Below are 18648 nucleotides of genomic sequence, written 5' to 3'. Positions count from 1 at the left end.
AAAAGTTGGAGCTGCCTGCATGTGTGCTGGCTGTTACATCTAGAAACGTGGTTTTATACAAAACTCATCTGCATTAGCACGTTACAACTACACATTCCAGCTTTGTCCCTGCTTTGCAACTGCCAGGCACATAACATGACCACGGGGCTGAAAACATCCGTGGGATAAAAAATGACACTACAGGCTAATCCCAACTGCGTGCCAGACACTTACTTCCCAAGCATGATCCACATGCAGGTCAAAATTAAAATCTAGATGTTTACACTGAATTCACCTTTGACCTTGTGACACCAAATGAACAAAGGAACAAGAGTAGTAAGTACAACAGAGTGTGACTAAGTCAAAATGTTGTACTGTTTTTAAATAAAAATTTCCTTTTGCTCTGATTTTCACTCTTTTGTTAATTGATTCATAACCTGAGATGCTCAATTTAAAATTCAGAACCATCTTTTAAAATGGCCCTCCCCACCCAAATCACCACTGAAAACTACTTGGCAGCTTCTAGTAACCCACCACTACCCTGGACATCTTTTGTCTCCCTACAGTCCTCCCTTGATATGTCATTACTTTTCTCCTAGACTATTAGGATGGTTCAATTTGACAAGCAACATGCCTTTGCACCACAATTGATCCCTCACTTGCAACTAATTCTTCGTCCCAAATCACAGACCTTACTTTAAAATCTACTGCTTATCGAGAGGACTTTGCCCAAGTGATCAAGGATTCTGAGCCCATCACAGCACATCTCTTATCTACCGCTCCAGCTGTGTCTTCCACCTCACTGCACTCAGTGCTTTATGGATTCTCGCTGTTTTCTGATCGGAAGCGTCCTTTACCCCAGATCTATCTGCAGAAGTTTCATTCTTCAAGGCCTCAACTGCCACTTCTCCACCAAGCCAGAGTCTAAGAAGCCTCTGTCCATAACTGTTCTTCTCTAAAGGAGTCACTGAATCCCTTTTCCGACGCTTGACAGTCTGCCTTCGCTCACTCTGAGTTCCTGGAGGTACAAAGCACTTTATTCACCTTTGTTTATCAGACAGTATCTAGTACAATGTCTTGCACGTTAACTCCCGTGAACATGATACAGACAAGTTGAGTAGAAAATGACACAGAGTAGCCCCCTCTTATCTGCAGTTCCGCTTTCCAGTTTCCATTACCTGTGGTCAACTGCAGTCTGAAAATATTAAATAAAAAATGCCAGAAATAAACAATTCATGAGTTTTAAATTGCACACCTTTCCTAGGACCATGATGAAATCTCGTGCCTTCCTGCTCCTTCAACGGGACCATAAAGCACCCCTTTGTCTGGTGCATCCACACTGTATACGCTCCCTGCTCATTAGTCACTTAGGAGCCACCTTGGTCATCAGATCAGCTGTCGCAGTATGGCAGTGCTGCTCAGGTAATCTTTATTTTACTTAACAATGGCCCCACAGCACAAGGGTCGCTATGCGGGCAATTTGGATACTGCAAAGAGAAGCTGTAAAGTGCTTCCTTAGAAGAACAAAGTGGAAATTCTTGACTAAAGGGAAGAAAAAAACATAAGATCTACAGCAAGAACAAATCTTTTATCTTGAACTTGTAAAGAAGGAAAAAGAAAGTCATGCTAATTTTGCTGTTGTACCTAAAACTACCAAAGTGACAAGAGATGCTTAGCTAAGATGGAAGAGGCACTGGATTTGTGGGTAGAGGCAAAGACAAAAAATGTGTTCTGACTGATGGCAAGGAAGACTTCAGCAAGAGATTTCCCTGAAACAATCGGCCACCTACACAGAACTTTATTGCAGGACATTGTTATAATTGTTCTATATTACCACTAATTATTGTTGTTAATCTCTTAGTGTGCCTGATAATGATAAATAATAAACTTTATCATAAGTATACGTGTTTAGGAAAAATATGGTATGATATACAGCTCAGTAATTCTTTGGTTTTTAGGTGACCACTGGAGTCTTGGACCATATCCCCTGTGGATGAAGGGAAACTATTGTATACACAGGTATTTGGAAATTTTGTGTTTTAAATTCACCTTGCATACAATCAGTTAATATTATGTCATAATAATTATTCATATCCATTATTGCTAATGACCTAATTTAGCTGATAGCTGTAATAACTAAGTCAACATCAACTTCAGTTTTGCATCAGGGCTTATAACAATGGAATAATACTCAGATGAAAACAACAACTTTCATGAATGGGTATAAAAAGTACTTGAATCTCTGCCTGTAGGAAAAGCACCTCAGTAATTCTGACATCATCACCATCGCCATTTCTCAAAAACTAAAGACAAATCTGGTTTGCTGCCACAGAGTAACACCTTCAGCAAGTATTTACTGAGGACCTGTTCAAGCAAGGTTTTGAATACCAGGTTAAATCTGACAGGGTCCCTGAACTCAAGTGAAACTGAGAAGAAGGATGAGGGGCAGAAGGGTGAGAACACGCCTTAGAACCTGCTACTGAGCCCCCTGCAGTCACCCAGAATTAACCTCGAACACCTTTGGATCCTCCCTCTTCCAACACCCAAGAGTGAGTGCCACCACCATGTCCCCCTCTTCTTCCTCACTTACATGAATGAAATCAGACTATGTCTTTTAGTCACTACATGGTTGACAAGTAAAATCCCCTAAGAGCTCATCAGTCATCATTTCATTTTGTTTCCTTTGTCAAAAACTTAAGTCAATAATCTCTTTCAAGAAATCAATATTATTGGATATGTACTATTATACAGTAACAATAAAGTATCAAGTGAGGACATTGTCCTTTACTTCATTTTCAGAGCCTATACTCTCCTGAACGAAGTTCAAGTTCTTCAGTCTGGCATTTTTAAGAGTCTCTGTGAAATGCTACTCATCCAACTTCTCAGCCACGTCTTCCATCACTTACTCCAGATGTCAGAGCGACTGGCCATTTCCAGCAATGGGCTTTTCTTCATATTGACATTTCCCTCCTGGAAATCACTTCCTCCATATCTTTGCATTTTCAAATCCTTTTTCTACTTACACACTCAGCTGAAATGCCTCCCTCTCCCATAGGCGATTTCACAAATGATAATTTTAAAAAAATGAATAAACAAATGAGTGAAGGATTTGACATCTGCAGGCCTTGCTGTATAGTATCTTTTTTCCTCCTAGGTGACTCTCAAAAAGAAGAAACTAAATTTCCTCATGAACTCCAGAATGCCCAACTTTGGGCAGTGGGAAAAGTTGTCCGTAATGGCAAATGGCTCCAGTTAAAAACAAATCTCCTAAGAAGGTTGAGGGAAATCAATGACTCTTGAGAGATGGGTCCCTGGAGGATAGTTCAAACTGCTCATTTTATAGCAGAGGAAACTAAAGACTAAAAAGGCTAAGTGTACTTCCCACAGCAAAGCGTCAGAACGGAGGTCCGCCCAGTCTTAGTACTATATTATTACAGTCAAACCTGCATCACAACTGAACTTAAACTGAAAGGAAAACTGTCTTCACTGCTAAAGGTACTTCTTTCCACCATCCTGGAGACTGAGCTGATTTTTAAAAAGGAAACAAAAAAATGTAAAAGAAGCTTGCCTTTTCTTAAAATGAGAGAAAGCTAATGTTTGAGTTTAACTTAAAGACAAACAAAACAAAACAAAACATGAAAATCTGACCTGAAGCTAAATTCCTGGAGAGCTTAGCACAGGGACGTAAACATTATAGGTCAGGAAGTTAATCATCAAAATTAGAAATAATTCTCTAAGTAATTTATTTCTGGCTCTAATGATGTCAATAACACTTAAAGAACCTGAAATGTGAATAGAGAAATATGCACACCTAAATCATGACAACAAAAGACACAATCAATTTACATGAAAAAAATTACTCAAATGCTAGGATTCCTTTTTTTCCAGGTAGCCCATTAGCAATAATATTAACATTCTTAAAAAATTTAGGAATAATTAACATCATATTAGAGTCATGTGTACTACATAATGATTAGATATTTGCATATGTTTTAACTGTTCACCACAATCATTCTAGGTAACATCTGCCACCATGCAGTGACAATTTTTTTCTTCTGCTGAGGACTTTAAGATCCACTCTTTTGGCAACTTTCTTTTTTTTTAATTCAATTATTGTTCAAGTACAGTTTTCTGTCTTTTACTCCCAACCCAGCCCACCCTCCATGCTCCCCACCTCCCTCCCATTTCCACCCCCCTTAGCTGTTGTCCATGTGTCCTTTATACTAGTTCCTCTAAATCCCTCCCCCTTTTCCCCTGAAATTCCCTCCCCTCTGGTCGCTGTCCCCCTGTTCTCTATTTCAGTGTCTTTGTTTTTATTTTGCTTGCTTATTTGTTTCGTTGTTTAGCTTCCTGTTAAAGGTGAGATCATGTGGTATTTGTCTTTTACCACCTGGCTTACTTCACTCAGCATAATGCTTTCCAGTTCCATCCATGCTGTTGCAAAGGGTAGGAGCTCTTTCCTTCTTTCTGCTGCACAGAATTCCATAGTGTATATGTACCATAATTTTTTGATCCATTCATTTACTGACGGGCACCTAGGTTGCTTCCACCTCTTGGCTATTGTAAATTGTGCTGTTATGAACATTGGGGTGCATAGGTTCTTTTGGATTGGTGTTTTAGGGTTTTAGGATGTAATCCCAGCAGTGGAATTGCTGGGTCAAAAGGCAGGGAGATGCAAATTAAAACCACAATGAGATACTACTTTATACCGGTCAGAATGGCCATCATAAACAAAGCAACAAACAACAAATGTTGGAGAGGTTGTGGGGAAAAGGGGACCCTAGTTCACTGCTGGTGGGATTGCAGACTGGTACAACCATTATGGAAAACAGTATGGAATTTTCTCAGAAAACTAAAAATGGACCTTCTAGCAACTTTCGAATATGCAACACGGTGTTATTAATTATAGTCACCATACTATACATTACATCCCCATGTTGTATTTATTTTGTAACTGGCAGTTTGTACCATGTGACCTGTTGGCACATTTCTCTGACCCCTCACCCCTACCAACCTGTTATTTGTATCCATGAGCTTGTGTTTTTTTTTAAAGAAGATTCCAAATATAAGTGAGGTTATATATTTGTCTTTCTGTCTGAATTTTTACTTAGCTTAATGCCCTCAACATGCAACCATGTTGTTGCAAATGAACAGATCCCATTCTTTTTTTTATAGCTAAATAATATATTATCCACTTCGTATAGATACAATACTACTTCTAGGTCTATTCACCCATTGATGGATACTTGGATTGTTTTCATAATTTGACTATTGTGAATAATGCTGCAATAACACGAGGGAGCAGACATCTTTTTGAATTAGTGCTTTTCTTTCCTTCAAATAAATACCTAAACTGGAATCGCTGGGTCATAGGGTAGTTCTCATTTTTCAAGGACTCTCCGTACTGTTTCCCACAGTGGCTGCACTAATTTACCTTCCCCCCATCAGTGCACAAGGGTTTCCTTTTCTCTACATCCACACCAACACTTGTCATTCTTGTCTTTTTGAGAATAGCCATTCTAACAGGTGTGAGGTGATTTCTCATTGTGGTTTTGATTTGCATTTCCCTAATGATTAGTGATGTTGATCACCTTTTCATGCACCTGTTGGCCATCTGTATGTCTCTGGATAAACAGACGTCTAGTCAGATCCTCTGCCCATTTTTAAACCAGATTTGTTTTATTGCTATTGAGTTGTATGAATTCCTTATATATTTTGGGTATTAAGTTCTTGCCAGATACATGACTTGCAAATATTTCCTCCCCTTCAGTAGGCTGCCTTTTCACTCCTTTGATGATTTCCTTTGCTGTGCGGCAGCTTTCAGTCTGAAGTATCTCACTTGTTTATTTTTGCTTTTGGAGTCAGATCCTGAAAATCCTGGACAAGACTGATGTCAAAGAGCTTACTGCCTAATGTTTTCTTCTGGGAGTCTTATGGTTTCAGGTCTTATATTCAAGTCTTTCATCCAGTTTAAGTTGTTTTTTGTATGTGGTATAAATAGTGGTCCAGTTTTCTCAACACCTTTTATCTAAGAGACCATCCCTTCCCCACTGTATATTCTTGGCATCTTTGTCATAAATTAATAAACCATACATGTGTGAGTTTATTTCTGGGCTCTCTGTTCTGTTCCACTGATCTCAATGTCTGTTTTTGCTTGTTTCCAATACGTTTGTAATATAGTTTGAAATTAGGAGAGGTCTCCAGCTTTGAAAGGTCCACAGAATGAGAGTCTATAGCATCCTCCAATATAAACATGAGTGTTCATAAAAAGTTAACTTCAACATTAGATCTTCTATCCCAATTTTCTCTTCTTTCTTTGAAAGGTGGGTATGATGGTTAATTTATGTGTCAGCTTGGTTGGGTCCTGGTACCCAGATATTTAGTCAAAAACTATTCTGGAATGCGCCTGAGAGAGGTTTTGAGGGATAAATTGGTGGACTTGTGGGTGAGCCTCATCCAGGCAGCTGAAAGGCCCAACAGGACAAAGTCTGACCTCTCCCAGGCAAGGAACTCTGCCGTCGGACTGAGACTGCAGCGCTTTCTTCAGCCTCCGTCCTGCTGTGCTACCTTGCAGATTTTGGACTTACATCGCCACAGTCGCATAAGCCAATTCCTTACCACAAATTTGTCTCTCACCCTATTGGTTCTGTTTCTTTGGAGAACCCTGAGTCACACAGAGGGTTATAACAGTGGCTATTCAGGGATTGTAACCAGGAGCCTGTTTCTTCATCAGAACCCACGCCAGCTGCTTTGCCTACAGCACAATACCCCCAACAGGTGGACTGATAAGACCTGACTCTTGAATCATACAGTTCTAATGGGCACCAGCTGGGGATGCACTAAATTTGGCTCCTCAGAAAATGACATGAGTCCTACCTGCCTTCCGCAGTGACTGTATCAACCTCAATCGATGCTCCAACTAAAAAAAGCAACTCGTAAAATAGCAGGGATCCAATTTCATAATGGTTCCAAAGTTTCTTCATTTTTTGGAATCAGGGAGCCTTTTAAAGTCTCCCCTGGTGAATATGAGAAGTCTCTATGGAGCTACCTCCAGGTGGTTGGCTTCAGAGAGCCTTGGAAAGAAGTCGCTTACTTATTCTAGCTTCATCGGAGTATCACTTTGTTATCTCAAACCTAGTCTAGATGCCTTAATGCCAATTCCTATCATGATTAACAATTAACAAGCATGAACCGAATGAGGTTAATAGCACTGAATCCACTTGGAGACACAAAAAAGAAAATCTAAGTTCATTTTCCCAGTATTCACCCTCAAGTTTACCCTCTCCATTGTTTCCTTTTCTTAAATAATGACATCAAAAATTAAAAGTAAGAATGCCACTGGGAAGGAACATCTATAGGAGAGATTGTGGACTGGGAGGAGAGAAATGGGTTAAGAGACGTGGCAGATAAAGTTGCTGATTGGCCTATGTAAAAGCCAAGTGTTGTCAGGGCCTGCTGGCTAAACAACAGCTTCTGACGCACACAGCAGAGCCCTATCTCTGTAGCAAGCCAGGTTTCTGCGATAGATGTTCTTGGTGTTATGCATAAAGGCGCTATATCCTTTACATTTAAGAGAATGAGGATGCATGCTTAAGTTGCAAGAGAAGGAAATGCATATGGACATTTTCTTAAGTGGAATTTTATTAACATTTATAGTCTTTTCAGATCATGAGTTGCAAAATCACATGTAATGGGAGCCAAGCAGGCAATGAAAAGTCTGGAGAATGGGTGCATATAATACATTATGGACTTGTGGGAACGGTGGTGAATGGGAGAATGCATGTCCTGTCTTCAAAGGGGAGATGCCCTGTGGGAATGTGGACTCACTAAGCCAGATCTTCTTCTGAATTGCAGAGAAGACTAAAATTTGGATTTTTAACATGTGTAACCTCCCAAAGTTTAAATGTTGGCAACAGATTTTAAACCTTACCAACTTAAAAACCTTTAAAGCATTTTGTGGGGCCAAGATAAACACACCTGTAGGCTACACACATCCCGTGAGTGTAACTGCGAGTCTGTGTGTTTGTGTGCTTTTTGTGGAACAGTCTAGGATCACACGCACCCTCATCACCTGACCCGATACAACATAAAGGGAGCTGTTAATGAAATTACAGGAATAAATTAGCTTCTTTCAAAATTATGTTATTGTGAGACACTGGAAATGAATTTGTCTTAGATTAAGCCTTAACTTGTCTGCTTTTCTCCATATTTCAGAATGGTAATTCTTCAGATCATTCCTTCAGCAAGCAGTGGCGGAGCACCCGAACACTGGGCAGGGTCCTGTACAAAATAATTAACTTCTAGGGCTCCTGCATAAGAATTTTAAGAGTTGACTGATTCAAGAAGGAAAGTATCAAAATCATCTGAAAAATCAGATTTTCTGCTGCCTTGCAGGTTCTCTCTGTTGTCACCATAGCATAACCTTCAGGGTGGGATCTGTGGAGTGCTCTATGCTTTAAAGCCCACCCCCCTTCAGCACTGGGAGTTTATTTTCTTAAATATGCATTATTAAGGCTTAGAGAGAAAACCGAAATACTAATTATAAATCAGTAAATATAAAAGTCTAGGCCTAAAACAAAGTGAAAAGTTTCTTCCTCATATTACTTTACACATTTGAAGAAGCAAGGTCTACAGGCCACAGGCACTTAGAATGTTTGTGACAAGTAGCTGGAGTGTCACTGGGCCAGTGCTGAATTTTTTTTAATGTTTACAGGGCCACATATAAAAAATGGATGAGATCCAGATCTAAGACCACAGACCCTTCATCTCAAATCTGGTTGCTTATATATTTTTGTAATGGCTGTATTAATACACATGCATGTGGCCAGATGTTGGAAGGACTTTAGCAACACTCTTGAGTCCATTTTTCATAAATTTCAGTCATTACCATATCTATCACCTTTAAAATTTTGGTTGCATTCACTTGATATGTTTATTTCAATGAACTCCCTTTTAATTTAGGTATATTTATTTTTTAAAAAGAAACTTTCTGTTATTGCCATAAGAGAAAAAACAATATCCCATGATATAGAGGATAATACTGAAATGCATAATGATCACATTTACAAGTTATGACCAAAACCCATCTCCCAGGTAGGAGATGTGAGGCGGGTACTGGCATTATCCTCATCCCACTGATAAGGAGTAACCCTGCACAGCAGGTACTATCTCACTGGTAAGGAAACTGAAGGTCAGAATGAAGTGACTTCCCAAGGTCAACTCATGAGTGAAAAAGGTATGGCTCAAAACCAGATTTGCCTGGCATTTAAAATATAATTATTTTTAGTGCATCTTTAAATTACTTCCCAAGCCTTGGAGTCTTCTTTTTTGAACTTACCTCCAACATGAACTCCCTAAGATTCAAATTGTAGATATTTTCAGAAGGATTGGAAATAGGAGAGACAGAACTGAAAATGTGTGCGGGAGGGCACCAGTTACAGGATGCAGAGAAAACTGTTTTAGGAGAGCCTGGAACGAAGGCAGCTAAGTATTTACCTACAACTAACTCTGTCCACTTTTGAATCTTCACATAAAAGAGGTGAGAGACTATTGTAATTTTAGAAGGTGTTATTGTTTAGCTAATGGCTAGAAAAGCATCAGCTCAGAGTTCACGCTGAAAATTCCTACACACAGGCCCCTGGAAAGTGAGCTCAATGCAGAGCCAAGAAGACTCAGTTAAGAGAAACGGTAGCCGTCACCTGCCACTTCAGTGGCAAACGGGTGTTATCAGATCTCTGTAATGTGCCACCAGAGGGGCCTGTCTTTTGCTCACCTGTACATCTTCTGATTACTCAGCGTTGGAGTCAGAACTGCCCTGGTTTTGCAAGACTCATCTCAAATGGCAGTTCTCAGCTCTGTCAACCAGTAGTGAGGAGGGAAGATTGCCTCAGAGTCTCGCCGAGTTTCCGTGCGACACAGTGCTGTGGTCTCGCCTCTTAAGGAGGAACAGCCTCTCACACTAACCTGCGTGCTCAGTGACATGCATCCTTCTAGGAGTACAATTTAGGTCTCTTGGACGTTAGACTGAAATAATGAGAAATTCCTGGAGGGCAGAAACTAAATGCAGTTTACGTTTCCTTGTATTCACTAAAAGGTAGACCACTGTGATTCTGCCAAATACCTGGATGGCTCTCTCAGACCTCGCCCTTATCTCTGCATATTCAAAATGGAAATGAATGTCCTTCTCCGAAAACATTTTGGTGTGACTCCTCCCAAACTTTTAATGAGTGTGTGTGTGTGTGTGTGTGTGCACATGTATGTATGGCCATTTTCACAAGTAAGCCAATACTCTTCTACAGCATGGCTGCACCTTATCATCTCACTTTTATAGGGTACAACCCCTTCACTAACAACCCCTATAGCTAGAAAGTTAGGGCTTTTACAATGTTCTCTCTTCTGATTGACTTTCTTCACCTGTTTATCTTTATAAACATGTCCGATAATTTTCTTGCGATATTCCTCCAAATGACCACATCAAATACCATGCCCATTTCTCAAGTTTATAGAGTCTTTAGTGATGTTACCCACCTGGTACATTTCTCACCTTTGAGGAACCACATTGCCTCTCAGCTGTGTCACATTTTGCCTTAACTATAAATTATGTTCAGTATTTGCCCCCCACCCAATAATTTTTATATTTGCTGAGGAATTCCTGTGAGGATGGAGGTGTAGGTAGACATGCTTTGCCTCTTCGCACACCCACAGAAGGCATTACAACCAAATCTCAAACTAACTAACATTCAGAACCATCAGAAAATTGAGCTGTATGAAGTCTGACAACCAAGGATTTAAAGAAGACACATACATCCAGATGGGTAGGAGGGGCAGAATCACAGACATGGGCAGAGAGGTGGCAGCAGCAGAACAATCGGTCTCACATTCACGTATGGTGGATGAAAATCAGGAGGATACCTTGGGAGTGAGTGATCCCAGCCACAGGCCAGACCACACAAACACAGGGTTGTAGCACTGGGAAGATAGATCCCATTACCTCTGACTATAAAAACCAGTGGGGGGTGGGAGGCAGAAGAAACTGCTGGATTTTTGCTGCTTAAAGGGCCCACATAGTCTTTACACATATGCAAACCCACCCACTCCAGAATTCACCACCGGGTCAGCAGCTGGAAGGGCACCAGTGGCACACAGGAAGAGGGTGAAGTGACCAGAAAAGGGGCGAGTGCCAGGTGAACCTCCAGAAGCCAGGGGGCAGCATTGTCCCCTCTCCAAGCCACGCCCACATAGATAATAAGCAGTCAAGTGGTTGTTCCAGCCTTGCAGTTACCTAAGGGTCTAACCCACACAATTTACAGGTGCCTTTTCTATAGTAGGCCATAGTACTAAGACAGGGAATCAAAGCAGCTCTACCTAATACACAGAAACTAACCCAGGGAGGCTGCTAAATTGAGAAGACAAAGAAATATGCCCAAATGAAAAAACAGAACAAAACCCCAGAAAAGGGACTAAGTGAAACAGAGAGAGCCAACCTATCAGACACAGAGTTCCAAATACTGGTAATCAGGATCCTCAGAGAACCTCCTGAGTACAGCAACAACACAGAGGAAGAAATGAAGGTTACACTAATTGAAATAAAGAAAAATTTACAGGGAACCAACAGAGAAGTGAAGGCAGCTGGGATTCAAACCAATGATTTGGAACATAAGGAAAAGATAAACATTCAACTAGAACAGAAAAAAGAAACAAGAATTCAAAAAAACAAGGATAGACTTAGGAATCTCTGGGACATCTCCAAATGTGCCAATATCTGAATCTTAGGGATGCCAGAAAGCGAAGAGTAAGAGCAAGAAATTGAAAACTTATTTGAAAAAATAATGAACAAAGCATTCCCTAATATGGAAAAGGAAATAGACATCCAAGTCCAAGAAGCATTGAGAGTCCCAAACAAGTTGGTCCCAAAGAAGAATGCATCAAAACACATCATAATTAAAATGCTAAAGATTAAAGCTCAGATATCTGGTTGATTATAGCCACAAATTAGAGAAACATATGAAGGCTAAATTAAGGGAAATGAATGGAATTCCACAGGAAACCCATAGAGATGAAAAGGAAACTGGGACTCAGATCAATGGAGTGGACCAGAAGAAACCAAATAATGGCCAAACAGAAAAGAGTCAAGGAGCAAGAATTCAAAGAAATGAGGAGAGTCTTAGGAACCTCCAGGACATCTTTAAATGCTCCAATATCCGAATTATAGGGGTACCAGAAGGGGGAAAGACACAACCACCAGTGGAAAAACTATTTGAACAAATAATAAAAGAAAATTTCCCCCATCTGGCAAAGGAAATAAACTTCCAAGAAATCCAAGAAGCCCAGAGAGTACCAAAAAAGTTGGACTCAAGAAGAAACACACCAAGGCATATCATAATTACATTAGCCAAAATTAAAATGAAGGAGAGAATCCTAGAAGCAGCAAGATGGATCACACAAGTAATAACGCATGTTGAATAGAGAAAATAAGCATACAACAACGCAAAGTTGGTTAAAAGCCAAGCGTAGGCACGGAAGAAGGACAAACAGACGATGTATGAATGTGAGCGGAGAGAGGGATGAGGGGGTGAGATACAGAAAACAATAGATAGAAATTAAAAAAAAAAGATTAAAGCTCAAGAGAGGATCTTAAAAGCAGCAAGAGAAAAGCAGATAGTTACCTCCAAAGGAGTTCCTATGAGACTATCAGCTGATTTCTCAAAAGAAACTTTGCAGGCTAGAAGGGACTGACAAGAAGTACTCAAAGGGATGAAAAGCAAGGACCTACAATTTAGACTACGCTATCCAGCAAAACTATCATTTAGAATCAAAGGGCAGATAAAGTGCTTCCCAGACACGGTAAATCCAAAGGAGTTCATTATCACCAAGCCTTTATTGTATGAAATGTTAAAGGGACTCACTGAAGAAAAAGAAGATCAAAACTATGAACATTAAAAAGGCAACAAATTCACAACTATCAATAACTGAATCCTAAACAAACACATAAACAAATTTTAAAAACCCTAAAACAAACTAAGCACTAAACAAACAACCAGAACAGGAACAAAATCTCATAGGTATAGAGATCATTTTGAGGGCTACCAGCTGGGAAGGGGAAGGGAAAAAAGGTGTAGAGAATAAAAAGCATAATTGATAGGTACAAAATAGGGGGAGGTTAAGAACAGTACATGAAATGGGAAAGCCAAAGAACTTACATGCATGACTGACCCATGGACATGAACTAAGGGTGGGGGGACTGCTGGAGGGAAGGGGGTACTGGGTGGAGGGGGGCAGAGGGGGGAAAATTGGGACAACTGTAATAACATAATCCATAAAACATACTTTAAAAATAAAATGCAGAATATAGTAAATAAAATAAAATATTGGCTATAAGTATTATAAAGAAGTATAATACTTAAGTATTACAAATAGGAAGTTTTTGTAATTGTTCCCTTTCTAGAGATGAAGACAGAGTGGCTCAAAGGCAGTAAGTATTCAAGTCCCTCTGAGTATTATGGGCTGTAGGTAGGAGTCATATCCAGAGAGTCTCCTTCCAAATGGTATATACACTTTACACTTAATTTAGTAAACAACTAATCTGAGCTTCCTTGGGTCACAGACAGGGTAAGCAGAGAGAAAGCTCATAATAATATCGCATAGATGGAGATATAAAATATCTTAAGGATAGTCTGCTACCAACATAGCTCACCAAGAAACTATAATAAATAAAAACTTGCTTGCAGAAGGCAAAGCATCATTTAACCACTAAACAAAAAACCGCAAAACTATGTCATTTTCATCTCTTGAATGATCTCAGGAGTATTTATTGTGCAAAAGGGAGTAATACATACTAATTATGGTAACATTTACATTCACAATTTTTAAAGTATGTTAATACAGTTTACTCATTCTAAATAGCCCTAGAAAATTGGCATAATAAAGACTGCTATTCACTGGTAGAAAACTGCACATAAAAACAAACATTAAGTAACTTCAGATCACAGCTAATTAATTAAAAGCCAACTCAAATTGAAAAGTAAGTTCTTTGTACCTCTAGGTAAGTGTTCTTTCCACTACAATTTCCAGCATCACGTGACACTCCACTGTTCCAGGTATAAACATCACTACCCCGATAAATGAACATATCCTCAACCATACAGATAACAATCCTCTGTCAATATTATCTGAAGCCACATTTTTCCTGGAAGCTTTAAAGGTGGTATCTACACTAAGATAAGAAGTGGGCATTTTTGCTGCTCTTATTAAAAGATGAAAAACACTTGCTGAAATTAGGCAAAGTGCCAGAATCAGAGAGATGACCTTATTCATGACTTACTAGTTGACACATGACAAAAAGTTTGCAACTTTCTAGACTGATCACTCTGCTCTCAAACAGGATCTGATGCTTCTGCACCTGAATTCCAGCCTGACAAAAAGATGAGCTCGGAGGGTCCAGGAATTCCCTGGACATAGAATATAGAGTCACACTTCTTTACAAATTACTGGTCTGTGTAGTAATAAAGGACTTATTTAAGACAAGAATACTGTATACACTGTGCAATAAACAAACACAGGTATATTGTGAATAGGAATGGAGAGTAACTCAATTCCTGGCTACAACGACAATAAACAATCATGACATCTTACTCCATCATGGAAGGTGGAATGGTACAGCAGTCCTGGATCGCAGTGAGCGGGGAGGTCAGGTGAGCTGTGTAGGAGGCTTCCACAACTTGCTTGTTCCGGTTGACCACGTCCAAGTAACGGTTGAACTTCTCTCGGATTTTTTTGGCTAGCTGTGGGGACGACAGTACACATAATAAATAGAAAGTCCAAGACAATAACCCACTGTACTTTTTCTCATAAGCTACTTTGTGTCACAAACTGTATGTATTAAACTTCAGGTGAAATAACACATACCCAAGTCTCTTATTCCACTGTGTTGAGATTAAAAATTGTAAAATGCCCAGAAGTCACAGAAGAATACTCAGATAACAATAAAGTACCATATCTTGCCCTGTACGATGCATACTCTTTTGCCCAAATTTTTGAGGGAAAAATAAAGATGCACATTATACATGGGTATAATGATTTCATATCATGGGTATAATAATGGGTGTGATAATCTCATGTGTAATGTGCACAAAAACATGAGTGTGCCTCATACATAGTGTATTGTGCACGGCAAAATCCGGTAATATCTCTTGTTCTATAATAGAGGATGATGCATTAAGAACTTTTTGCGTGTTCAAATTCAAATTCAAATAGAACAGTTATTGCCCCATAAAATGCCTTGCTAAATAGGTAAACACAAACTTTCTTGATATCACTGTCCACACGACAGTGGGCATTGGCTGCTGCGAAGCAACAATAATGACTGGAAGGAAAAACTCCACTGCTCATGGCTCTGGATTCACATAGATTTTCAGGGGAAAATACATAAAGGAAGAAAAAAGACAGTGTCTCATCCTATGCAACTTCAGGGAGCACATCAGACCTCTGTGTGAGGGGCACATCCCTGGAGTTGTGCAAGGCAGACACCCCTATAAAACAAAATAGTTAGGGACACACTTGGTCAGTTACACCTTGTAAATGGACAAATGTCTTTCTTAACTGCTGTGAACAGAACAGTTCATCATAATTTACTTTCATGTGGGAATAACAAAAGCAAATTGATAAGCATATCAATTTTCCTCCATTGTTCCCATCGAACATCACAGCTTAATTACAGATCTCCAAGGAAAACGGGTGTTTTTCTTCCCCTTCAACAGAATGTTACCCAAATGAAATGACTGACAGAATTACAGCTAATTGGTTTTGTGGAGCTATTCATTATCAGCGTGCTAGTGGAGAACTAATCATCTCCTTTGGGTCCCGCATCCCACACAATCCGATAGTTTACAGGCTAAGAACATGGAACCAACTCAAAACATCTTCATTTGTTACTTTCAACTCAATTTTAAAATCTGATCTTCCTCCAGTGATATATGGGAACTTTCAGTTTCAATTAAATAACTGAGGCTCTCGGCCTTGTTAAATATTGCACAGACTATAGAGTTTAGAAAAATTTCTGGACATAATGAGAGTGTGTATGAGTGTAATGTTTAACTTGATAATGGGCTGTCCAAATTCATTTCAGCATTTTCAAAGGAGGAGTTTTGTGTCTCAAAGATTAGGAAGCCCACCTGCAATTCTACTCCCTGAGCTAGAGTTTTCACCATTGAAAAGAAAAATACACTTTTCTCACTGGGGCCTTAGCAATAAAGTGTAGAGAAACAATTTATTTTCCCATCTTAGTGTAGACCATGGTGATTCCCTCCCCACCCACCCCCCTATCCCCCGGAATACTTGGCAAAGTTTGGAGACGATTCTGGTTATTCCAACTTGGTAGAGTGTTACTGGCATCTAGTAATGGAGGCCAGAATGCCCCTACCAGCCTACAACCTATAACGCACAGGGCAGTCCCCATAACCAAGAATTCTACAGCCCAAAATGTCAACAGTGCCCCATCTGAGACAAACTGATAGAGAAATGTCAGAGACAATTATCCCAATTTTCTACACAGTCAGTAAGTCCCAAACTGTTCTTCTAGGTTAGTTCTCCACCCATAACAATGGTACCTTAAGGAGGAAAAAAAAATCGAACAAGTTTCAATATTTACAACTTTCTGCTTTGTTCTTTTTCCTTTCTCAAAGTAATAGGAAAAAGGTTTCACATGTGTCTACAGTTCTTTAAAATGTAACACAAACACAGAGACACAGGACTCTTCCCCCGTTAGTGGATGTGCTGACGTGGTCTTTTAAACAGCAGGTTGCACTACTGTAGCGATCCATTTCCTGGCTTCTCACATTCAACGATCCCTGTTTCCTAGCCTCTCACATTCAAGTTGAGGATGGGAGACAGAGTAAGAAGTTCCAGCTTAACGTCTAGTAACACACACTACACCTTAACGCTACCATCCAACATCTGGTTACCCCACTAGACTGAATGCACCACAAGGACAGGCAATCTATACAGATACTTGTTCTCTTTATCTTCAGCACCTAGCCTACTGCCTGGCATTTTAGGCAGACAGAAATTACTGAATGAGTTAACAAAGGCCCCCCCAAAATTGAGCCTGAGACTGAGTCATCAGCCTTATCTTTTGGATTAGAGAGGTTGTGGAACCTCTTTAAAAACATGGAGTGATTTTAAAAATATGTAACGATACGTAGTTCTGGAAACTCCAACAGCAAGTTCTATCTTTTCCCTTTAGGTTCTGAAAGAAATTAAATATCATGAGTTTTCCACCTACAAGTATCAAGAACCCTGGAACGAAAGCTCTACAGCAGGATAAAAATGAAGCACACTTGAAAGGCCTGAAATTCCAAATATTTTCACGAACTTATTCCTGAAGTGAACATGGAATTTGCAGTCACTTCCTTCTCTCTGATACTTAGAAACACACACAAAACACTTGAGAAGTAGCCACATGTTTCTTCTACACATTTGGAAAATTCTGATTTAAAAAAAGTCAGATCTAGCGAATCATGGCAGACTAACCCGGCTCACTGCCTGCTTTTTCAGGAGCTAAGAACGACTGTTACATTTTCACATGTCTTTTTATAAAAAGGCATTTTGTGAAACTTAACTACTCAACATTCAAATTTCAGTATTTGTAAGTAAAAGTTTTATTACAAAGGTCAATTGTTCACATATTGTTCATGGCTGCTTTCATTTACACAGCACATCCTTAAGTAGCTGCAGTGGAGACTGTGCGGCCTGCTTTGCTGGGTGTGAAAGTCGGAAGCCCTGACAGGTCCCCAGATAGGAGCCGTAATCCCATATTTTTATATAACTTTGTCGAACATGCCTCCCCATTGAGAAGTGGGTCTTAATGTTCCTTGTCTCCCACTGCTTGAATCTGGGTGGGCTTATGATGGCTTCTTCCAGCAGAGTAGGGAGAAAGTGACACCATGCAACTTCTAAGGCTAGGTCATAAAAGGCCATGCGCTGCTTTTTGCCTGTCTCCTTGGAATGCTCTCGGCCACCCTGCTGTGAAGACGTCTGAGACCACAGTTAAGTGTCTGGTTGGCAGCTCCAGCTGAGCAAGTCTTCAAGTTACCCAGCCCAGGCTCCAGGCTTGAGTCAAGAAGCCTCCCGACAATTCCGGCCCCCCAGTCTTCCCCTGATGAAGCTCCAGATGTCACGGGCAGAAACAGTCATCCGTGCTGTACCTGGCCCAAATTCCTCACCCCGAACATTCATGGACATAAAGATACAGTTGTTCCTGCCACTACATTTGGGGTGGTTTGTTATGCAGCAACAAGTAACCGGCACATGGAGGAGAGGCAGAATTCCATCCTAAGATAAACATGCTGAAGCTAAACTAAACAAAGCTGCTCAGATCCATGCACTGTATCTACATCATCAGAATTACCAGGATAAGAGCCTATGTGTTATAAACCCATCGTCAAAGGATTTCAGGTCCTTCAGAAAATTCTAATAGCTACCATATAGTGGTACTTACCATACATTAGACCCCAAAACCCTGCAGGGCAGGTATTTCAATTTATAAAAATAAGGTTATTTTGTGGCCCAAAGCTATAAGATAAGCAAAAGAACTCACTCACTTATTCAAAATCGGAACTGTCTGGTCTACAAAGCCTGTGTATTCATCTGCTCAGCTACAGTGCCCCAGACAAA

The 18648-nt window shown here is 40.0% G+C and overlaps 1 protein-coding gene across 1 annotated transcript in view; it reads right to left on the bottom strand.

Moving 5' to 3' along the window:
- CACHD1 (cache domain containing 1) overlaps positions 1-18648 on the bottom strand; it is a 212687-nt gene that overhangs the window by 81414 nt on the left and 112625 nt on the right. Inside the window, exon 3 of the mRNA XM_037136252.2 lies at positions 14611-14759. Coding sequence (XP_036992147.2) covers positions 14611-14759 — 149 coding nt within the window. The remainder of the gene's footprint in view (positions 1-14610; positions 14760-18648) is intronic.

This window comes from Artibeus jamaicensis, unplaced genomic scaffold, assembly GCF_021234435.1.
Source record: "Artibeus jamaicensis isolate MK-2021 breed Jamaican fruit bat unplaced genomic scaffold, CSHL_Jam_final scaffold_1019, whole genome shotgun sequence".
Taxonomy (NCBI): domain Eukaryota; kingdom Metazoa; phylum Chordata; class Mammalia; order Chiroptera; family Phyllostomidae; genus Artibeus; species Artibeus jamaicensis.
The sequence above is the reverse complement of the archived record's forward strand: the minus strand, read 5'-3'. Positions and strand labels throughout refer to the sequence as shown.